We start from the raw sequence: 17,500 nt of genomic DNA on the forward strand, positions 1-17,500 counted from the left end.
AAGCGTCAGCTAAAATGGTGTATACATGGGCTGTTTAGTTTAGTTTTAGTTTTAGTTTTATTAGTTTATTATATCGAGGACAATCCTAATACATGAACCATATAAAATATAGTAAAAAAGGCAGCGTTAGCCTAGTCGGCTAATTTTCAGCTGAAGTCCCCGGCCAGTTGCAACATGGCATCCTGAAAAGTAACGTCATTAGTTAAAATAAAACATTTAAAAATTCTAAGAACACGTGGCTGAGACAAGGTACCCCAACATCACACTTGACAAAAAACACACGTAAGCAAGCTGAGGTGATTGAAGGGGCTACAACAAACACCACATACACACTTATGGGGGCAGCGACATTTCAAGCACATAGAAGCCACAGGACAATTACAGGCCACACAACATTAAGCACTTACAAACAGTTAAACAGTTAAACATTAAACAAAACAAAACATACAAAAAAAGGCATTATGGGGAGGCAGCACAGAGAGGGATTAATGAGGACAAGTATAGTTCTGTGTCAGCCAGGCTTTCATGTGTGTTGTGAAGGTGGAGTAAGTATGTATGTCTTTGAGTTGGTTGGGTAGTGAGTTCCAGTTTTCTATTGCTATCACTGAGAAGGATTGCTTACTGAAGGTGCTTTTCCTGAATGGAACTATAAGGTCGCCACGAGAGGTGCTTCTGGTGGGCCGTAAGCTGTGGTCACGCTGGTTTATGAAAGAGTTAAGCGGGGGAGGAGCTTTGTTATGCAGAATTTTATGGATGAGACAGATGTTTTTGTATTTGATGGTGTCTTCCCAGCTAAGGTATTTACATTTATCTAGGATGGTACAGTAGTGTGTGCTGTTTGGCTTCTGGTCCATGACCTTAAGGGTCCGCTTGTATAGGGTGGCTAATGGCTTTAGGGAAGTGCTGTATGCATGGCCCCAGCTTGTCAAACAATATGTGAGGTGCGACATAATTGATGCGTCCATGTATAGTCTGGCAGCACTCATGGTCAGTGAGCTTCTGATGTACCTGAAGTTTGCCAGGCCAAACTTCACCCTACCAGACACTTTCTTGATGTGCTCTTTGAAAGTCAGGTTTGAATCAATGATGATCCCTAAATATTTGAACGACGGAACTATACTAATGTTTTGCCCTGAAATGGTTATGTTTGCCGTGGTCATATTGTGTTGTTTGGAGAAGAACATTCCTACAGTTTTATTAACATTGAGCTGGAGGCAAGAGCTGTTGAGCCATTTGGTGACCTTTTCCATAGCAGAGCTAAGTTTGGCAGCTGCCAGGTGTTTGTTCTTGTCATGCACATACAAAACAGTGTCATCAGCATACATTTGTACATGCACTTCTGGGCAGACAGATGGTAGGTCGTTGATATATAGGCTAAACAAGAGTGGGCCAAGTATGGAGCCTTGTGGTACCCCGGTGCAAGACATGATGGTAGGTGAGCGCTGATTGTTTATCTGGACTAGCTGATTTCTGTCACTGAGATATGAGTCCAACCATTTAAGGGCTGATGGCAAGAAGTTAAAGGCAGACAGCTTGGTGATAAGGACCTGGTGATTGACTGTGTCGAAGGCTTTGCGGAGATCTAAAAACACAGCACCTACAACACCTCCTCTATCAACCATACCTTTGACCTTTTCTAGGAAGTAGCAGTTGGCCGTTTCTGTAGAGTGTAGGGTCCTAAAGCCAAACTGCATTGGATGAAGGGGAAATGGGCTATTGCTTAAAAAGTGAACGAGCTGCTCTGTAACCCACTTCTCAGTGACCTTGGAGATAATGGGTAAAATACTGATTGGCCTATAGTTACCAACATCCTGGGGGTCACCTGACTTGAAGATGGGAGAAACAATAGCTGTTTTCCAGGTACTAGGGACTGTTTCCTCAAGTATTGATTGGTTGATAATTTGTGTAATGGGGTGGACTAGGTGTTCTTTCAGAGATTTCAGCATTGTCGTGTCCATTCCATAGATATCCTTCGCTGTTGAGAGTTTGAGAGATGAAATGATGACTTGGGTTTTGTGTGCCGAGATGGGCTGAATGCTGAAAGAGGGCTTGGTTTCATCAAGTTCAACATTATTGTTGGTTATTTGAGGAAAATTCTGTGCGATCTCTTTTACAGAGTCAATGAAATATGTGTTAAAAGCTACAGCTATTTGGGCTGGATCTTGTGTTAAGTTGTCATTCAGTTTCAGCTGTATCTGTTTCCTAGGCCTGTGGTTGGTTCCCATGACATTTTGGATTTGTTCCCAGATCCGTTTGGTGTTTCCCTTTGCCTCTTTGATGATAGTAATGAAGAAATTAGCTTTAGCCTTTCTGATCATTTTGGTAACCTTGTTCCGGAGGGAGGTAAACCTATGCCTGTCACTGACTAGCTGTGGCTTATTCTCCAAAGCTCTCTTCAAAGCAAAGTCTCTTTCTTTTATCAGGTTAACTATCTCGGTGTTGAACCAGGGAAGGGAGTTGTTTTTTTTCTTTCCTTTCACTTTTTGAGTAAATGTGTTGACTAGACTTTGTAGTTTGATTGCTAGTGTCTTGGAGTCTACCTCTACGCTGTTCCCAGTGAGGATGTTATTCCAACCAATCTGTTGTACTGCTCTTTCAAAGTTATCCATTTCCTTGTGGGGGATCCTTAATTGCTCAACTGGATTAAATGGATGTTTAAAACGATTCTTAGTCAATTTTCTGGACAGTAGTGTCAGGTTATGATCAGAAAGACCAGTAATGAAATTATATGTCTTGACTACTCTTTCAGGCTTGTTGCTGAAGATCAGGTCTATCTGTGTCTGGGAGGATGCAGTTATTCTAGTTGGGCCATCTAGAAGTTGTTTAAACTCCAGACCGTCTGTGAGCTGCTTAAGGGGTTTCCTAATTGACTTGTCTAGCCAGTTACAATTCAGGTCACCAAGTACAATCACTTCTGTTTTTGAGTCACACTCTTGAAGTAGCTTTTTGAATGTAATGTAAAAATCCTTGCTAGCAGAAGGTGGGCGATAAACAACAATGAGCACAAAAGACATTTCTCGAGAAAGCTGTACATTCAGACCGATGCATTCTAAGTCATGTTCGAAAGACCAGTTTATTAGTTGACAGTTAAAATGGTCTTTGATATAAATCATGACACCACCATGTCTGTCAGCCAATCGCTGTGAGAGAGGAGAGGGAGAGAGGGAGAGAGGGGGAGAGGGGGGAGTCCAGGGACCACTGCCAAAGTCGGAGCCTGGTTCCCAATTTCCCAAAAAGCTTTTTTTAAAACCCCTGTTGTGAATAAGAGGAGAGTGTTTTGCTTCTCTGGGCATTCCGCACCATGCATCACAATGAGCCGATTTATACCACCCCCAGCCTCCCCTGCTGTCATCCTCCCCCAGCCTCCCCTGGTGTTCTACCTCCCCTGGTGTTCTACCTCCCCTGGTGTTCTACCTCCCCTGGTGTTCTACCTCCCCTGGTGTTCTACCTCCCCCAGCCTCCCCTGGTGTTCTACCTCCACCAGCCTCCCCTGGTGTTCTACCTCCCCTGGTGTTCTACCTCCACCAGCCTCCCCTGGTGTTCTACCTCCACCAGCCTCCCCTGGTGTTCTACCTCCCCTGGCATTCTACCTCCACCAGCCTCCCCTGGTGTTCTACCTCCACCAGCCTCCCCTGGTGTTCTACCTCCACCAGCCTCCCCTGGTGTTCTACCTCTACTAGCCTCCCCTGGTGATCTGCCTCCCCTGGTGTTCTACCTCCACCAGCCTCCCCTGATGTTCTACCTCCCCCAGCCTCCCCTGGTGTTCTACCTCCCCCAGCCTCCCCTGGTGTTCTACCTCCACCAGCCTCCCCTGGTGTTCTACCTCCCCTGGCATTCTACCTCCACCAGCCTCCCCTGGTGTTCTACCTCCACCAGCCTCCCCTGGTGTTCTACCTCCCCTGGCATTCTACCTCCACCAGCCTCCCCTGGTGTTCTACCTCCACCAGCCTCCCCTGGTGTTCTACCTCTACTAGCCTCCCCTGGTGATCTGCCTCCCCTGGTGTTCTACCTCCACCAGCCTCCCCTGATGTTCTACCTCCCCCAGCCTCCCCTGGAGTTGTACCTCTACTAGCCTCCTCTGGTCTTCTACCTCCCCCAGCCTCTTCTTCTTCTTCTTCTTCCTCCTCCTCCTCCTCTTCCCCTGTTGTGCAGTGCGGTACATCCTGCTAGAGCTTAGAGGAGTGAGACGATGTTGTTACAACGTTGTCACTTTTGTCAGTGTGAAACAACACCCCCCCTCCTCTCTCCAACTCAAACATGCCAGTCTGGTTTTTTTCTTCTTTCTGTTCTCTACTTTTACGTTCCACCTGTTGTCTTGGAGACTGAGCAGACATCACACATGGAACGGGACCGGCGAGGAATGTGTGTTTGATGTCGCCCCAGACGATAAGTTGTCGTCAGTTGTTGCCCAGACGATAATGTGTTGCCACTAGAGGTGTCGAGTGTCAGCTGGTGTGTGTGTGTGTGTGTGTCTGTGTGTGTGTGTGTGTGTGTGTGTGTGTGTGTGTGTGTGTGTGTGTGGGGAGGGAGCTGTCAAACACTGAGAAAATATGGTTGACTTAGCAAGAAGGATCTGATATCACTGTATACCTTGAGTGTGGCCATAGAGAAGCAGTGGAGAAAGTGAATTTGTGTTGGCTGATTGTAGCCATAGAAATAGAATGAGTAGAACAGACGTGGGGTGCGTTCGTAAATACGCTCTGGGGATCTGATCAGCACTCATGGAATGCCTCTTGTTTTGATGTCCAATCAAATTACTTGGTCGCTATATGATGTTGAACCCAGTGTGCGCTCCGGCACTCTGAGTGAATGTACATGTTATATTTGATATAATGATTAAAGCACTTTGAGTTGCTTGCAACGTTTGCAGGAAAAGTGCTACACAAATAAAAGTTATTATTATTACAAACATGGTCCCTCAGACCGTGGTGACTTTGGCAGGTACACCAAAAAATGGCCGACATGGAATTGTAATACATAATTGCCGTGGTGATCATTGCTGCTGTGTGTGTAGAACACTGAGAGAAGCTGAGGATTCAGAGGCGGCGTCATAGCAACTAAGCTTTTAAATACTTTGACTGAACATGCCAATGTCAGTGGAGTTTAGTTGGTTGTTAATAAAGCTGGACAGTAATAATAATAATAATAATAATAATAATAATAATAATAATAATAATAACTTTTTATTTGTATAGCACTTTTCCTGCAAACGTTTTAGCTAAAAGTAAAAGTAAAACTGCCAAATGTAATAGTAGGCTACAGAGTTTTGATCACACTGGAGGCTACAGTGTTTTGATCACACTGGACGGGAAAAAAGAGCATTTGGGCGGTTGGGCTGGATTAATAGCATTTGGGCCGTATATACGTTTTGGGCTTGTTTTTGGTGGATTCGGCGGTTTTTATGATTGGGCTGGAAATTGTCAATCCCACCTGGCAACCCTGGTAGGGTACATCAAAATATGACCTTGTGTACACCCACCCACCTTCGATGTTGATTTGAATGGGCATGTCCTCTCTACATATTCTATTTCTATGATTAGTATTTGATTATTCCGAACATTGAGTTTAATTATGAAAGTTCACATTACATTACATGAAACATGTTCGGGGGGCATTTAGCAGACGGCTTTATCGAAGCGAAAGTAAGTGAATCATCTATCCATCAGTCATCAGAAAAAAACGTAATCTATTCTATGACCAGGGGCCATTGGCAGTTACAATGCTAGAAGGAGGAAGAATTACTTCCTTTCTTCTTTTTATCCCTCTTATGGTGAACATACGCTTGTTCCGACCCAGTTGTGTGTTGTGAGGAGCAGTAGGGGGGATCCAGGGCCCTGGGGGTCCCTAGAGGAGATCAAACACTCCCCCCCACCCTGCCTAGACGACCCCCCAGACTGGCTCTCTATAAACCTCCCTCACACACACACACACACACACACACACACACACACACACACACACACACACACACACACACACACACAAAACACATAAACATACACACACACACATACACACACATAAACATACACACACACACACATTCACACACAAAACACATAAACATACATAAAAAGAGATGCACAAACACACCCACACATACCCACGCAAAACACATAAACACACACACATCCAAACACTCATGCACACACACACACATCTGTGGTCTGTCACAGCCCTGGCCAGCAGCCAGTCACGGTCCCTCATGTCCCAGCCTGCTCAGACACACCACAGACACACCACAGACACACCACAGACACACTACAAGCCCCCCAGTGGCTCCCTGTGGTGATAAGTGAGTGAGCTGTCCCTTTAAGGTTAACAGGACTTGACCAATACCTGTGAACAGGGCGGCCATTGTATCGCTACCAGTGAGCGTATACAATTGTTAACCCTAACCTTCACTACACCCCAACTCCAAATCGCAGCCCAGTCCAGTCTAACCCAGTCCTACCCAGTCCAGTCTAACCCAGTCCTACCCAGTCCAGTCTATCCCAGTCCAGCCCAGCCCAGTCTAGTGGACCAGCACTTCCTCCTCACTCAGTCCTTTGTGCTGTGTAGTTCATTGTCCCACACCTGACTGCTCTCCAAGGGACCCAGGGACAAACAGGGACAGACATGGGGCAGGACAGGGACAGACATGGGACAGGACGGGGACAGACATGGGACAGGACGGGGACAGACATGGGACAGGGACAGGACACGGACAGACATGGGACAGGGACAGGACAGGGACAGACATGGGGCAGGACAGACATGGGACAGGGACAGGACAGGGACAGACATGGTGCAGGACAGACATGGGACAGGACAGGGACAGACAGGGGACAGGGACACACCTGGCTGTTCTCCAGGGAACACAGGGACAGACATGGGATAGGACAGGGACAGACATGGAGCAGGACAGGGACGGGGACAGACATGGGACAGGACAGGGACAGACATGGGGCAGGACAGGGACAGACATGGGACAGGACGGGGACAGACATGGGACAGGACGGGGACAGACATGGGACAGGGACAGGACACGGACAGACATGGGACAGGGACAGGACAGGGACAGACATGGGGCAGGACAGACATGGGACAGGGACAGGACAGGGACAGACATGGTGCAGGACAGACATGGGACAGGACAGGGACAGACAGGGGACAGGGACACACCTGGCTGTTCTCCAGGGAACACAGGGACAGACATGGGATAGGACAGGGACAGACATGGAGCAGGACAGGGACGGGGACAGACATGGGACAGGACAGGGACAGACAGGGGACAGGGACACACCTGGCTGTTCTCCAGGGGACACAGGGACAGCCATGGGACAGGACAGGGACAGACATGGAGCAGGACAGGGACGGGGACAGACATGGGACAGGACAGGAACAGACATGGGACAGGGACACGCCTGGCTGTTCTCCAGGGGACACAGGGACAGACATGGGACAGGACAGGGACAGACATGGGACAGGGACAGACAGGGGACAGGGACAGACAGGGGACAGGGACACACCTGGCTGTTCTCCAGGGGACACAGGGACAGACCTGCGGGTGGCTGGCACCGCAGGAAGCTCTGGTTTATGTCTTCTACACACTCGCTTGTTCTGTATCTCTCTTTTCTTTGCTTTCTCCCTCCCCCCCACACACACTCTCTCTCTCTCACTCTCTCTCTCTCTTTCTCCCATTCTCTCTGTCTCTCTCCCCCCCACACCCCCTCTTCCCACCCCTGCAGCAGATGATCTGTCCCCTTTCTTTCATGTGTATATAAACATGATTTAGTGTTGTGGACACTGTAGCCAAGCCCATGCCCATACGCCCACCCCCACTCCCCCCTCCCTCCAGTCACCCCCCCCCCCTCCCCACCCCAACAGAGAGTGATAAGCTCGGCCGGAAATGAGTGGAGACACAGGCCCACACTGAGGGGCTAGAGGACAGACAGCAGGACAGGCCCTGACGGACAGATGAGCAGATGAGACATGACACCTCACAACACGACTTGGCTGCCCGCTCAAGACGGTCCCGTGACTCAACTGTGTGTGTGTGTGTGTGTGTGTGTGTGTGTGTGTGTGTGTGTGTGTGTGTGTGCAATCGACGGTTTACACACCCACACACGCATGCAGAGGCATGCATGCAAGCGTACGCATACACACACTTCCCTTCCGTGCATATCCACACACACACGGATGCACACACACACACACCGACGCACACAATGACATACACACAAACACACACACACACACACACACACACAGTATATCGGCAGCAAGGGTCAGCAAGGGTCTATTGTGAAAAAGGAAAACGCGATGTGATTCCTAAAGGAACGCTGCCGTGTTAGTCACAGCCAGAGGGTAGTGGGGGGGGGGGATGCCCTGGGGACAGTGACAGATATTTAACAGAGGATGGTGGAGGGGGGAGAGGGAGTTCTTGGTTTACTGTGTAATGCACACAGCCTGGGGGGGTCACACATCTCTGACCCCCCGTCTCATAAACCCATGTCCGGTGTACACACACACACACACACACACACACACACACACAAAGAGACACATCGACACACACATACATACAGACACAGATAGACATACACACATAGACACACGCACACAGACACACACACACACACACACACACACACATACAGACAGACAGAGACACACACACACATACAGACACAGATAGACAGACACACATACACAGACAGACAAACACACACACACACACATACAGACACAGATAGACACACACAGAGACATACACACACATACAGACACACACAGACACACGCATACAGACACACACACATACAGACACACACACACACACACACACATACAGACACAGATAGACAGACACACATACACAGACAGACAGACAGACACACACACACATGTACACATACACACGCACGCACACACCGTGGTAACTGACACCGCCTCCCCCCACCTCCCTTGCATTTGTTTCATCCACACACACACACACACACACACACACACACACACACACACACACACACACACACCGTGGTAACTGACACCCCCTCACCCCACACTTGCATTTGTTTCATCCACAAACACACACACAGGGCCCAGCTTAGCGACAGCTGTTCGGCTCCACACCGTAGGAATGGCAGACATGCACTTTGAACATTCCACCAGCGCCAACACTTTCACCGGGGTTACCGCGGTTACCTCCGCCCGGGACCCCACCGGGGGGGGGGGGGCTATGAATAGACAGACGTGTGTCTCGAATCAACAGCCGGTAATGTAACGTTAACCGGGACAGTCATATGAAACTTCCTACGTCCACAGTCCTCACATACCTGTCAGCCTGGGCCAGATTAGTCTATTAGACCTCCCTGCCTGCCCTCCTCCCTGCCCTCCTCCTCCTCCCCCCCCCCCCCCCCCCCCCTCCCCTCCCTGGTCAGAGAATGACGACTGACAACGTTTGACTCATAACACATCCCGAGTTGTCCGCAAGATCTTTTTTGTTGTCCGAGATTTTCAAAACTGTGAAATCAATCTCTTTGTTCATATCAAAATACACTCGGAATGTAATCCATAGTTTGTCACGGTTTCGTACACTGAGAGGTTTCAAAACTTGACTGACATCAGTCTCTGGATTCATATCGAAACACTCTTAGAATGTGATCCATACTAGGCTCTCTGGTTAAAGAGACCGTGGTCTCAGTGGCGCTCCCTGCTAAAATAAAGATTAACCACAAACTGTTCTGTCAACATGTTAGTATTCTAGTGGGGGGGGTACTGGATGTTCTCTCCTGAATCTTAAGTCCTCTCTCAGCGACGCGGGAGGCCGGCCAGGCCTTTAGCCAGAGGACAAACCACCCTGAGTCTTCATGTTTTCAAGTTTCATGCTTCAAGTTTTATTGTTACGTCACAAAGTACACAAGTGTAAGAGAGTCGATTTCTTAGGCTTTGGTTCCTTGACATTGCAGCACGAAGACAAATAAAGTCAACAAGGCTTTGGGAAGTTTGTAAAGTAGGTCAGGTGACTTTGTTGACGCTGGCAGAGTGTGACGGTTTGGCCGAGTAAGACGTGGCGCCGTTGGGGTGTTGTGTGGCGCCCTTAAAGGACACGTGTCCCAGGCCGACCAGTAGGCCTGCAACAGGGGAGGCTGGTGGAGGTTGAAATCGGAGGACGGAGGCTCGTTGTCATGGATGGAATTATTTTTGGGGTAGATTCAACCGTTGGGCATTGTGATACGGATACAAAATAAATGTTCTGCTCTCGGCACAGGGTCAGGCATAGGTAGCACCCCTGGAGGGGTTAAGTGCCTTGCTCAAGGGCACTACTGCAGTGGTAGGTAGGCACCTGATATATGACGCCAGCAACCCCCCAGTCACCAGCTCAGATGCAGCTCCCTCCTGAGGCGGGGATGGAACCAGCAACCTTCCGATTGCTAGCCAACCTCCCTGACCTCTAGGCTACCTGCTAGCATTGTAATTAATGGAATGGAATGAGGAACGGTATCAAACGCCTGAAAGGGCAACATTGATCCCATTGCTCATTCCAATCCATTCATTACAATGAGCCCGTCCTCCGATGTCTCCTTCCACCAGCCTCCCTTGGCTTACAGAACATCTGTGTCAGCCAGGTAATAATGACTTCTCTTTATGTCAATATGAATAAGCGGTAAAAGCGATTAAGAGATTACAGGTACCGTAACTCTTGTAATAACAACATTGCCTTTCGTAGGGTTGCCACAGCAGCTGGAGCATGTCCATCATACCTGTCACAACCTGTCCACCAATCATAAACCTTCTTTCTTTCAGAATATAAAACGTAATGCAAATGTAGAATATAATCTTTTCAACTTGATCCTTTTTATGATGTTTTATTTGATTTTGAATTGATTTCTTCTCTGTTCTTGTGTGTACTTAACCTTCTCACCGAGCTTGGTAACACTTGGGTGTGGGGAACACCTATTAGAAGCTTACATTTTAAACTTATAAGTGTTTAATAAGTAGATCATTGGGCAATGTTTTGCCAGGCCGTTATTCAGTGTTTCCTTATTCCCAGGTTATTAGTCATGTCGTCACTGACATGTCAGATGTGATGTCAGCAACCCTCTAATCCAAACCTTTTTTCTTGTCTTTTCTTTGATCTCTGTTTTGTTGGCTCCTCCCACCCACCGCATTGAGCTAATCTACTACGTGAGCTACAGGAAGGGTTAGCAGTGTTTCCCACAGGATGTTGTGAGACTGTGGTGGGTGGACCTCGGACCCAAAAATATTGAGTGTGAACATATTTTTCGGTTCGTTATGTGACTATGGTGGGACAAATTAGACTATGGCGGAACAAATTAGACTATGGAGGGACAAATTAGACTATGGTGGGACAAATTAGACTATGGTGGGACAAATTAGACTATGGCGGTGCCGCCACAGTCTAGGTGATTCATGGGAAACACTGGGTTAGGGGTTGTAGAGTGACTGCTACTGCCACTGTAACGTTGTTTACCAAAACTAAACATTTCACCATATCCCCCCCCACCCCCAACTTCCCTTAACCCCATAACCATTTCCATCCACAGTGAAGACCGCCCCCCCCACCCCCCCAAAAAATCATCTTTTAATTATTTTTTTAAAAATGATTTCTTCTTCTCTTCTTTGTTCTATGTGCTCCCCCCCCCCCCCCCCCCCCCCCTCTCCACAGTGTGTGGTTAACCTGATTAGCGAGCTGCAGGAGCAGATGTGTAAGTTTCAGGAGGAGATCACCTCTCGCATCATGGAGAAGCGCGCCCTGGAGAGCTCCGGGGCTCAGGGGGAGAGAGGCGCTCCCGAGGCCCACGACCGAGGCCCCGACGTGGGCCTGGGTGGCGCCTCTGACCTGGAGGAGTGCTGTCGCTGTGGAGGACAGAATGTAGGCAGACCGGTCTCCCAGCCTCCCTCTCTCCCCTTCCTACCTCTCTCTCTGTCTCTCTCTCTCCCCCTCTCTCCATCTAATGCCCCCCCCCCTCTCTCTGGACTCAGACTAACAGCTTGTCCCTACAGTGTGGTTGGTTGCCGTGCCACCTGGACTACAGCGTGGGGATCAGTAACCGTGCTGTTTGACGTTTGCTGCTGTAACTGTCTGGCTCTCTCTCTCTCTCCCCGGGTGTTGTCCTGCTCCCCTACAGTATTACCGACTGTGTTCACCATGGTGGTGTTGGTGTGTTTGCATGACAACGGGTTCACCTCATTAACTCAACACAAAGGTTTACAAACTGGCTGTTTGTTTGATGGCTGTTTCTGGGGAGTTTTTCAAGGTTGTAGCTTTTTTTTCACGCGCTAACCGCACGGTGTGGTGGCTGTCGAGGGACAAACTTTGTGGGTTTTTCCCCCCTCTCTAACTCTTTTAACCGGTTGGTCCAAGACATGAGTGGCCCCTGCGTTTTCATGTCCTTGAATGACTATGAGGAACTGACTCTGCGTGAATGCTCGGTAATGAGCATGAGGTTGTACTGTTTGGGGCTGATTTTATGACCATATAAGGACATGTTTCTTTTTGGACTAAAACAGGTTTCTCTGTGTGTTCTGATGTCGACAGGGCTTGCTGCAGGAGCTCAGGCAACTCAAGAGCAAGGTGGATGAGCTGGAGGGAGAGAAATCACAGTACGAGAGGAAACTAAAGGCCACAAAGGTGAAAAGAAACACTTGACACCCTCCCGTTAAAACCTTTCATTTCTGCCACAGCACCTTTTTGACTTTACAACCAACTAATTTCCTCTCAGTTAAGTTTATTCACACGGCATAAAATACCTCACTTTAACACCACACCCACTTCAGTTGACACTCTTACTTTTTTTCTATTTCCTTCATTAAAAACATAACTGCCTCCGTCATACAGTACAGTACCTTGTTGCTCTTGGCAAAGCAACCCCAGTTTTGGAGGTAAAAAAAAAAAAAACGTTGTTCCTTTCTTCCAGCTTACTGTACCCATCTATCTCTTTCTCTCTTTGGCTCTTCTCTCCCTCCAGCTGTCTATCTCTTACTCTCTCCATGTGTGTTACCAGTCGCTCATGACCAAGCTCTCTAGCCTCAAGCTCACCGTGGAGCACACACATGTAGAGAAGCTACACTGGGAGGAGAGGTGGCGGAGCGCACAGGTGCTTTCCTCTTCTTCTCTTTCTTCTTCTTCTTCTTCCTCCTCATCCCCCTCTTCCTCCTCTCCCTGACACCTGACACCTTCCTGTTGCTCTCTCCCTACCTTCTCACTCTACTCCTGTACCTTTGGTTCTTCCTGCTCCTCTTCCTTCTCCTCCTCCTCTTCCTCTTCCTGTTCCCCCTCTTCTCCGGTACCTCCCGTTCTTCTTCCTCCTCCTCCGCCATCTCCCTCTCCTCCTGTACCTCCTAATCCTCCTCCTCTTCCTCCTCCTCCTTCATGTTAACCCTCATGGTGTCATGGAATCTCATTCATCCAATCAGGTTCCCAGGTTCAGGTACATCTGTAGTGGAGGTGGTTCGGAAAACACCCTCGTCTGATAAAGACCCGAACACTTAGCGAATGCCTAGGCTTTAGCTTAGCGAGCTAAGATGGGCGGCCGCGAGACCATTTGGGTCTTGCGAGGGTCCTGCGTTTAGATCACAGGGATAGATATAGAATAGAGTGGGAGGGATGTGTTCTTAGAGAGAATGACATGAACAGGGTAAAAAAGAGAGAGAAAGAGAGGGATGGAGACATTGAGTGAAGGCAGAGGCAGAGTGAGCAATGTTTGTTTGATGTTGACCGGATCAGACAGATGTTCCACCAGGACCTCATATTGCAGCCACACTGTTCGCTCCGCTGGTCAGCTGTCTGTTAGCCAATGAACCCCCGCACGGTCTGAGGGAGGGAGGGAGAAGGAGGGAGAGAGAGGGGGAGGGAGAAAGAGAGAGAGAGAGAGGGAGGGAGAGAGAGAGAGAGAGAGAATAAAGATTTATATTCCTCCATCTTCAGTCAATCTGCCTGTCGGTACGCAGTGCTTATCCAGAGGAGACGTAACACGCACACACACACACACACACACACACACACACACACATCTGAGTTCACTGACCAAGTGCATGACTCCATAAGGGACATCGTCTAAACATACCGCCGCCCACACACACACACACACACACACACACACACACACACACACACACACACACACACCTAGGCCTCGAGGCTCTCCTCAGGTCCATATTGGCTTAGTGAGATTCCTCCCCGCTCCGTGTGCATGCGGACGAGCCGGTCGGTTAACCCTGCGGAGTGTGGATTGTGACATCATCACCACACTCTCTCCATCTCTCTCCACTTCCTGTCTGTCTGTACCTAAGTCCCAGTGTCCATCGGTCCGATCTGTGTGTAACCCTGAGTGGAAGTGACGGGTGTGTTTCCTACGCGTGGGTAGTCCCTTTGTGCTTGAGAGGATGTGAATATTGGATATTGAATAGTCTGATATCCAGTGCCCTGCGTAAGTAATGGGACGGTGAAGTATTTGTTTCTTCCAACTAGAAGACAAACACTAAGCCTAGAATCAATACTAGACATAGACAGCTCTCTTGTGCCTGCACACATGATGTGACAGCACACACCTGACTAACCAGAAACACCCGTCAAGCCAGTTGTTCCATTACTTCTGGGTACCTGGAAATAGGGGGACTAGCCTACATATACGAAAGTGTTTATTTATCGGTATTTCTGAATGGTGAAACCAAGTACTCGAATGCCAAATAAAAACTGTGAATGTCTACTTTAACCTCGCAGTAATTGTTCAAGAGTTCATCCAAACATTTTGAGTGTAGAGCCAAAATGAAGACGATGAATTGCTTCACTGAACTATTGCTTACACTGGCCACTGTGTTTTTTCAGACAACGAGCGTTGTGTTGCTGTTACGCAACCCCGTCCGACTGCATTGTCTAGTGTTTCACACTGAGGGGGCTTCTCTCCACCGAGCATCTCTCTGGTGACAGTTACGTTTAAATATTTGAATCATGCACACCACACTCCGCCCACTCGTGCCCTGCTTCGACAGAACATGCTGTCCTGGGCTACTGTCACCGTGCCTCTGTACATCAGATGGAGGGCAGGGCGGGGGAGGCTGGCGGAGGTAGAACAATCGGAGGACGGGCTCATTGTAAATGCGTGGAACGGATTCAGGAATGCAAGCACTTTTGCATATAATTGTGTGAATACGCTTTGAGAGACTGTCTTGTCAGTGTCTCTGGTACGTCTGGCTGGTGGTTTTCTACCCATTTCACTCAAGTTATGAAATGAACACATGAACAAATGAACGCGTTCCGTTCCATGTATTACAACGAGCCCGTCCTCCGATGTTCAGCCTCCACCAGCCTCCCCTGATGTATGGTAATCATGGCCATGCAGTGTGTTCTGTGTGTGTTCCTGTACCTATAAATACCACCTCCACTGAGTCCCTTTACTGTGTCCCTGTAAATAGTGTGTATATGTAAATATTCTGAATTGACGTGCGTGTGGTTGCGTGTGTGTGTGTGTGTGTGTGTGTGTGTGTGTGTGTGTGTGTGTGTGTGTGTGTGCTTGTGCGTGCGTGCGTGTGCATGTGTGTGCCTGCGTTAGTGTGCGTACGTTAGCGTGTGTGCGTTAGCGTGCGTGTTTCTGTGTGTGTGTGTGTGTGTGTGTGTGTACCATAGACCCTCAGTTGACCGTGCGTCTGACCCTACAGGGTGAGATCATAGACCTCCAGCAGGTCCTCGCCAACAAAGACGCCGACATCGAGTGTCTTCAGAGCCAGCTGATGACCCACGGCTCGTCCACCAATGAGAACGCAGAGAGAGGTAAGGTCGTCTCGCCTCTCCAATCACATCACTGTACGTTAGCTTTAACACCATGGTTTCCTGGAACTAGACTACGCCTAATCCCTAATCCTCGACTAAAAAGGTTTCTGTGTGATTTAGTGCCACGACTAGTTTTAGGGTGCGTTCGTAAATACGCTCTGGAAATCTGATCAGCTGCTTATGGGGAATGCCTCTTGTCCAATCAAATGACTTGGTCGCTCTATGACTCTGTCAGGGACACTGCTCTGATAGGGCTGGGTGTGTTAAAGGGATATGACGTTGTAGCGAAACAAGTAGGATGACACGGCCAGAGACTTTGAAATACGGAGATGCGACAGACTAGTGAGTTGAGTGTGATTGGTGCCGTAGGACAGTGAAACGAATGGACGCTCTCATTCGCTCTTGTTCACTACGAAATCTTTGATGAAAGTTGCTCTGTTTTCACGGGCGTGACGTCATATCCCAACGTGGGCTTTTGCTTCAGGTTGGCTAGTTCAGACTATACCACACTAATACCCCACTGCAATATCACTAGAAACGGTTAACATGGAAATGTAAATGTCTGAATGATATTGAGTTGGATTTCACATTTACATTGTAAATGTATGAGAGATGAGATGTGCTTCAAAAAATAACCCCCTAACACCAGCCTCTCCCTCTAACCCCGTCCCCTTCTCCATCCCCGTCTCTGTCCCTGTGCTGCCCCCTGCTGTAGAGGAGGTGTATAGGCGACAGCTGACAGACAAATGTAAGCAAGGCTCCTGTATCCCAATGCGGACCACTACGACATGGTGTGTCCTAATTCTCTACCTCTGTCCCTGTAGTGTGGGCTTCCTCGTGGAACGTGGATTTAGAAGGAATGGACTGGTGTGAGGGACGTGGTGGAAACCCATGATTACACCGATCCCTGTGGTTTGAGATCCGTGAGGGAAAAGGGGGTCGAGGATACCCTATGATAGTCAGTTCGTCACAAATTGCAGAATGTGAACAAAAGTGGACACTCGTCATTTTTCGAGACACGTCACCGTTATGATCGGTAGCTAAAGTTAAAGTTAATCTGAGCGGTTGCTAACAAACTGTATGACAGCGGCTGGTGAAAGCAGGAACAAGTCGGCAACTGACAAATGTTCAGACATTTTGGTTTCGGTGAGTAATCCCCACTACTCTACACTAACTAGGTAACAGTGGGGATTACTCACCGAATCCATTGCATTGCAATGTTTTGGCTTGACTAGCGAGTTTGTTGACATTTATTTAAATCTTTCAGAATAAAAGTCTGAACATTTGGTCGGTTGCCGAGTTGTTCCCGCTTTCACCAGCTGCTGTCACAAACGTTCTGAATTGACTGTTAATTATCTACCACGCTGACTCTGTTTTGCTAGTGATCATAATAATGACGCTTGTCTAAAGCTTTGTTTACACCCTGCACTTTGTGAAGTACACTTTCATAGCGTATTCTCTACCCCTTTTCCCTCGTCGATCTAAAAGCATACGGAAAGCATACGGATCGGTCTAATTCCTGTTTAAATCCATGGGGTTCCATGAGGAGGTCCACATTTCAGATACAGAGGTAGGGAATTAGGACACAGCGTTACCATGACGTCGAGGTCCTCGCCCGAGTGGCGGCGCGTTGCCGTGCCAACATTACCTCTCTGTTCCGCTGGCTAACGCACGCTGGCATGCTGTCATTGTCTGTCACACCCATTTCATCAGCCCCTGCAG

At 48.5% G+C, this 17,500-nt stretch overlaps 1 protein-coding gene across 1 annotated transcript in view; it reads left to right on the top strand.

Moving 5' to 3' along the window:
* ppfibp2b (PPFIA binding protein 2b) overlaps positions 1-17,500 on the top strand; it is a gene marked incomplete at its 5' end in the record, with an annotated part of 88,865 nt that overhangs the window by 54,518 nt on the left and 16,847 nt on the right. The window contains 5 exons of the mRNA XM_080545400.1: positions 11,675-11,881; positions 12,548-12,640; positions 12,978-13,106; positions 15,667-15,778; positions 16,494-16,526. Of these exons, the coding sequence (XP_080401526.1) occupies positions 11,675-11,881; positions 12,548-12,640; positions 12,978-13,106; positions 15,667-15,778; positions 16,494-16,526 (574 nt within the window). The remainder of the gene's footprint in view (positions 1-11,674; positions 11,882-12,547; positions 12,641-12,977; positions 13,107-15,666; positions 15,779-16,493; positions 16,527-17,500) is intronic.

This window comes from Nansenia antarctica (assembly GCF_963989245.1).
Source record: "Nansenia antarctica genome assembly, chromosome: 14".
Lineage (NCBI taxonomy): Eukaryota > Metazoa > Chordata > Actinopteri > Argentiniformes > Microstomatidae > Nansenia > Nansenia antarctica.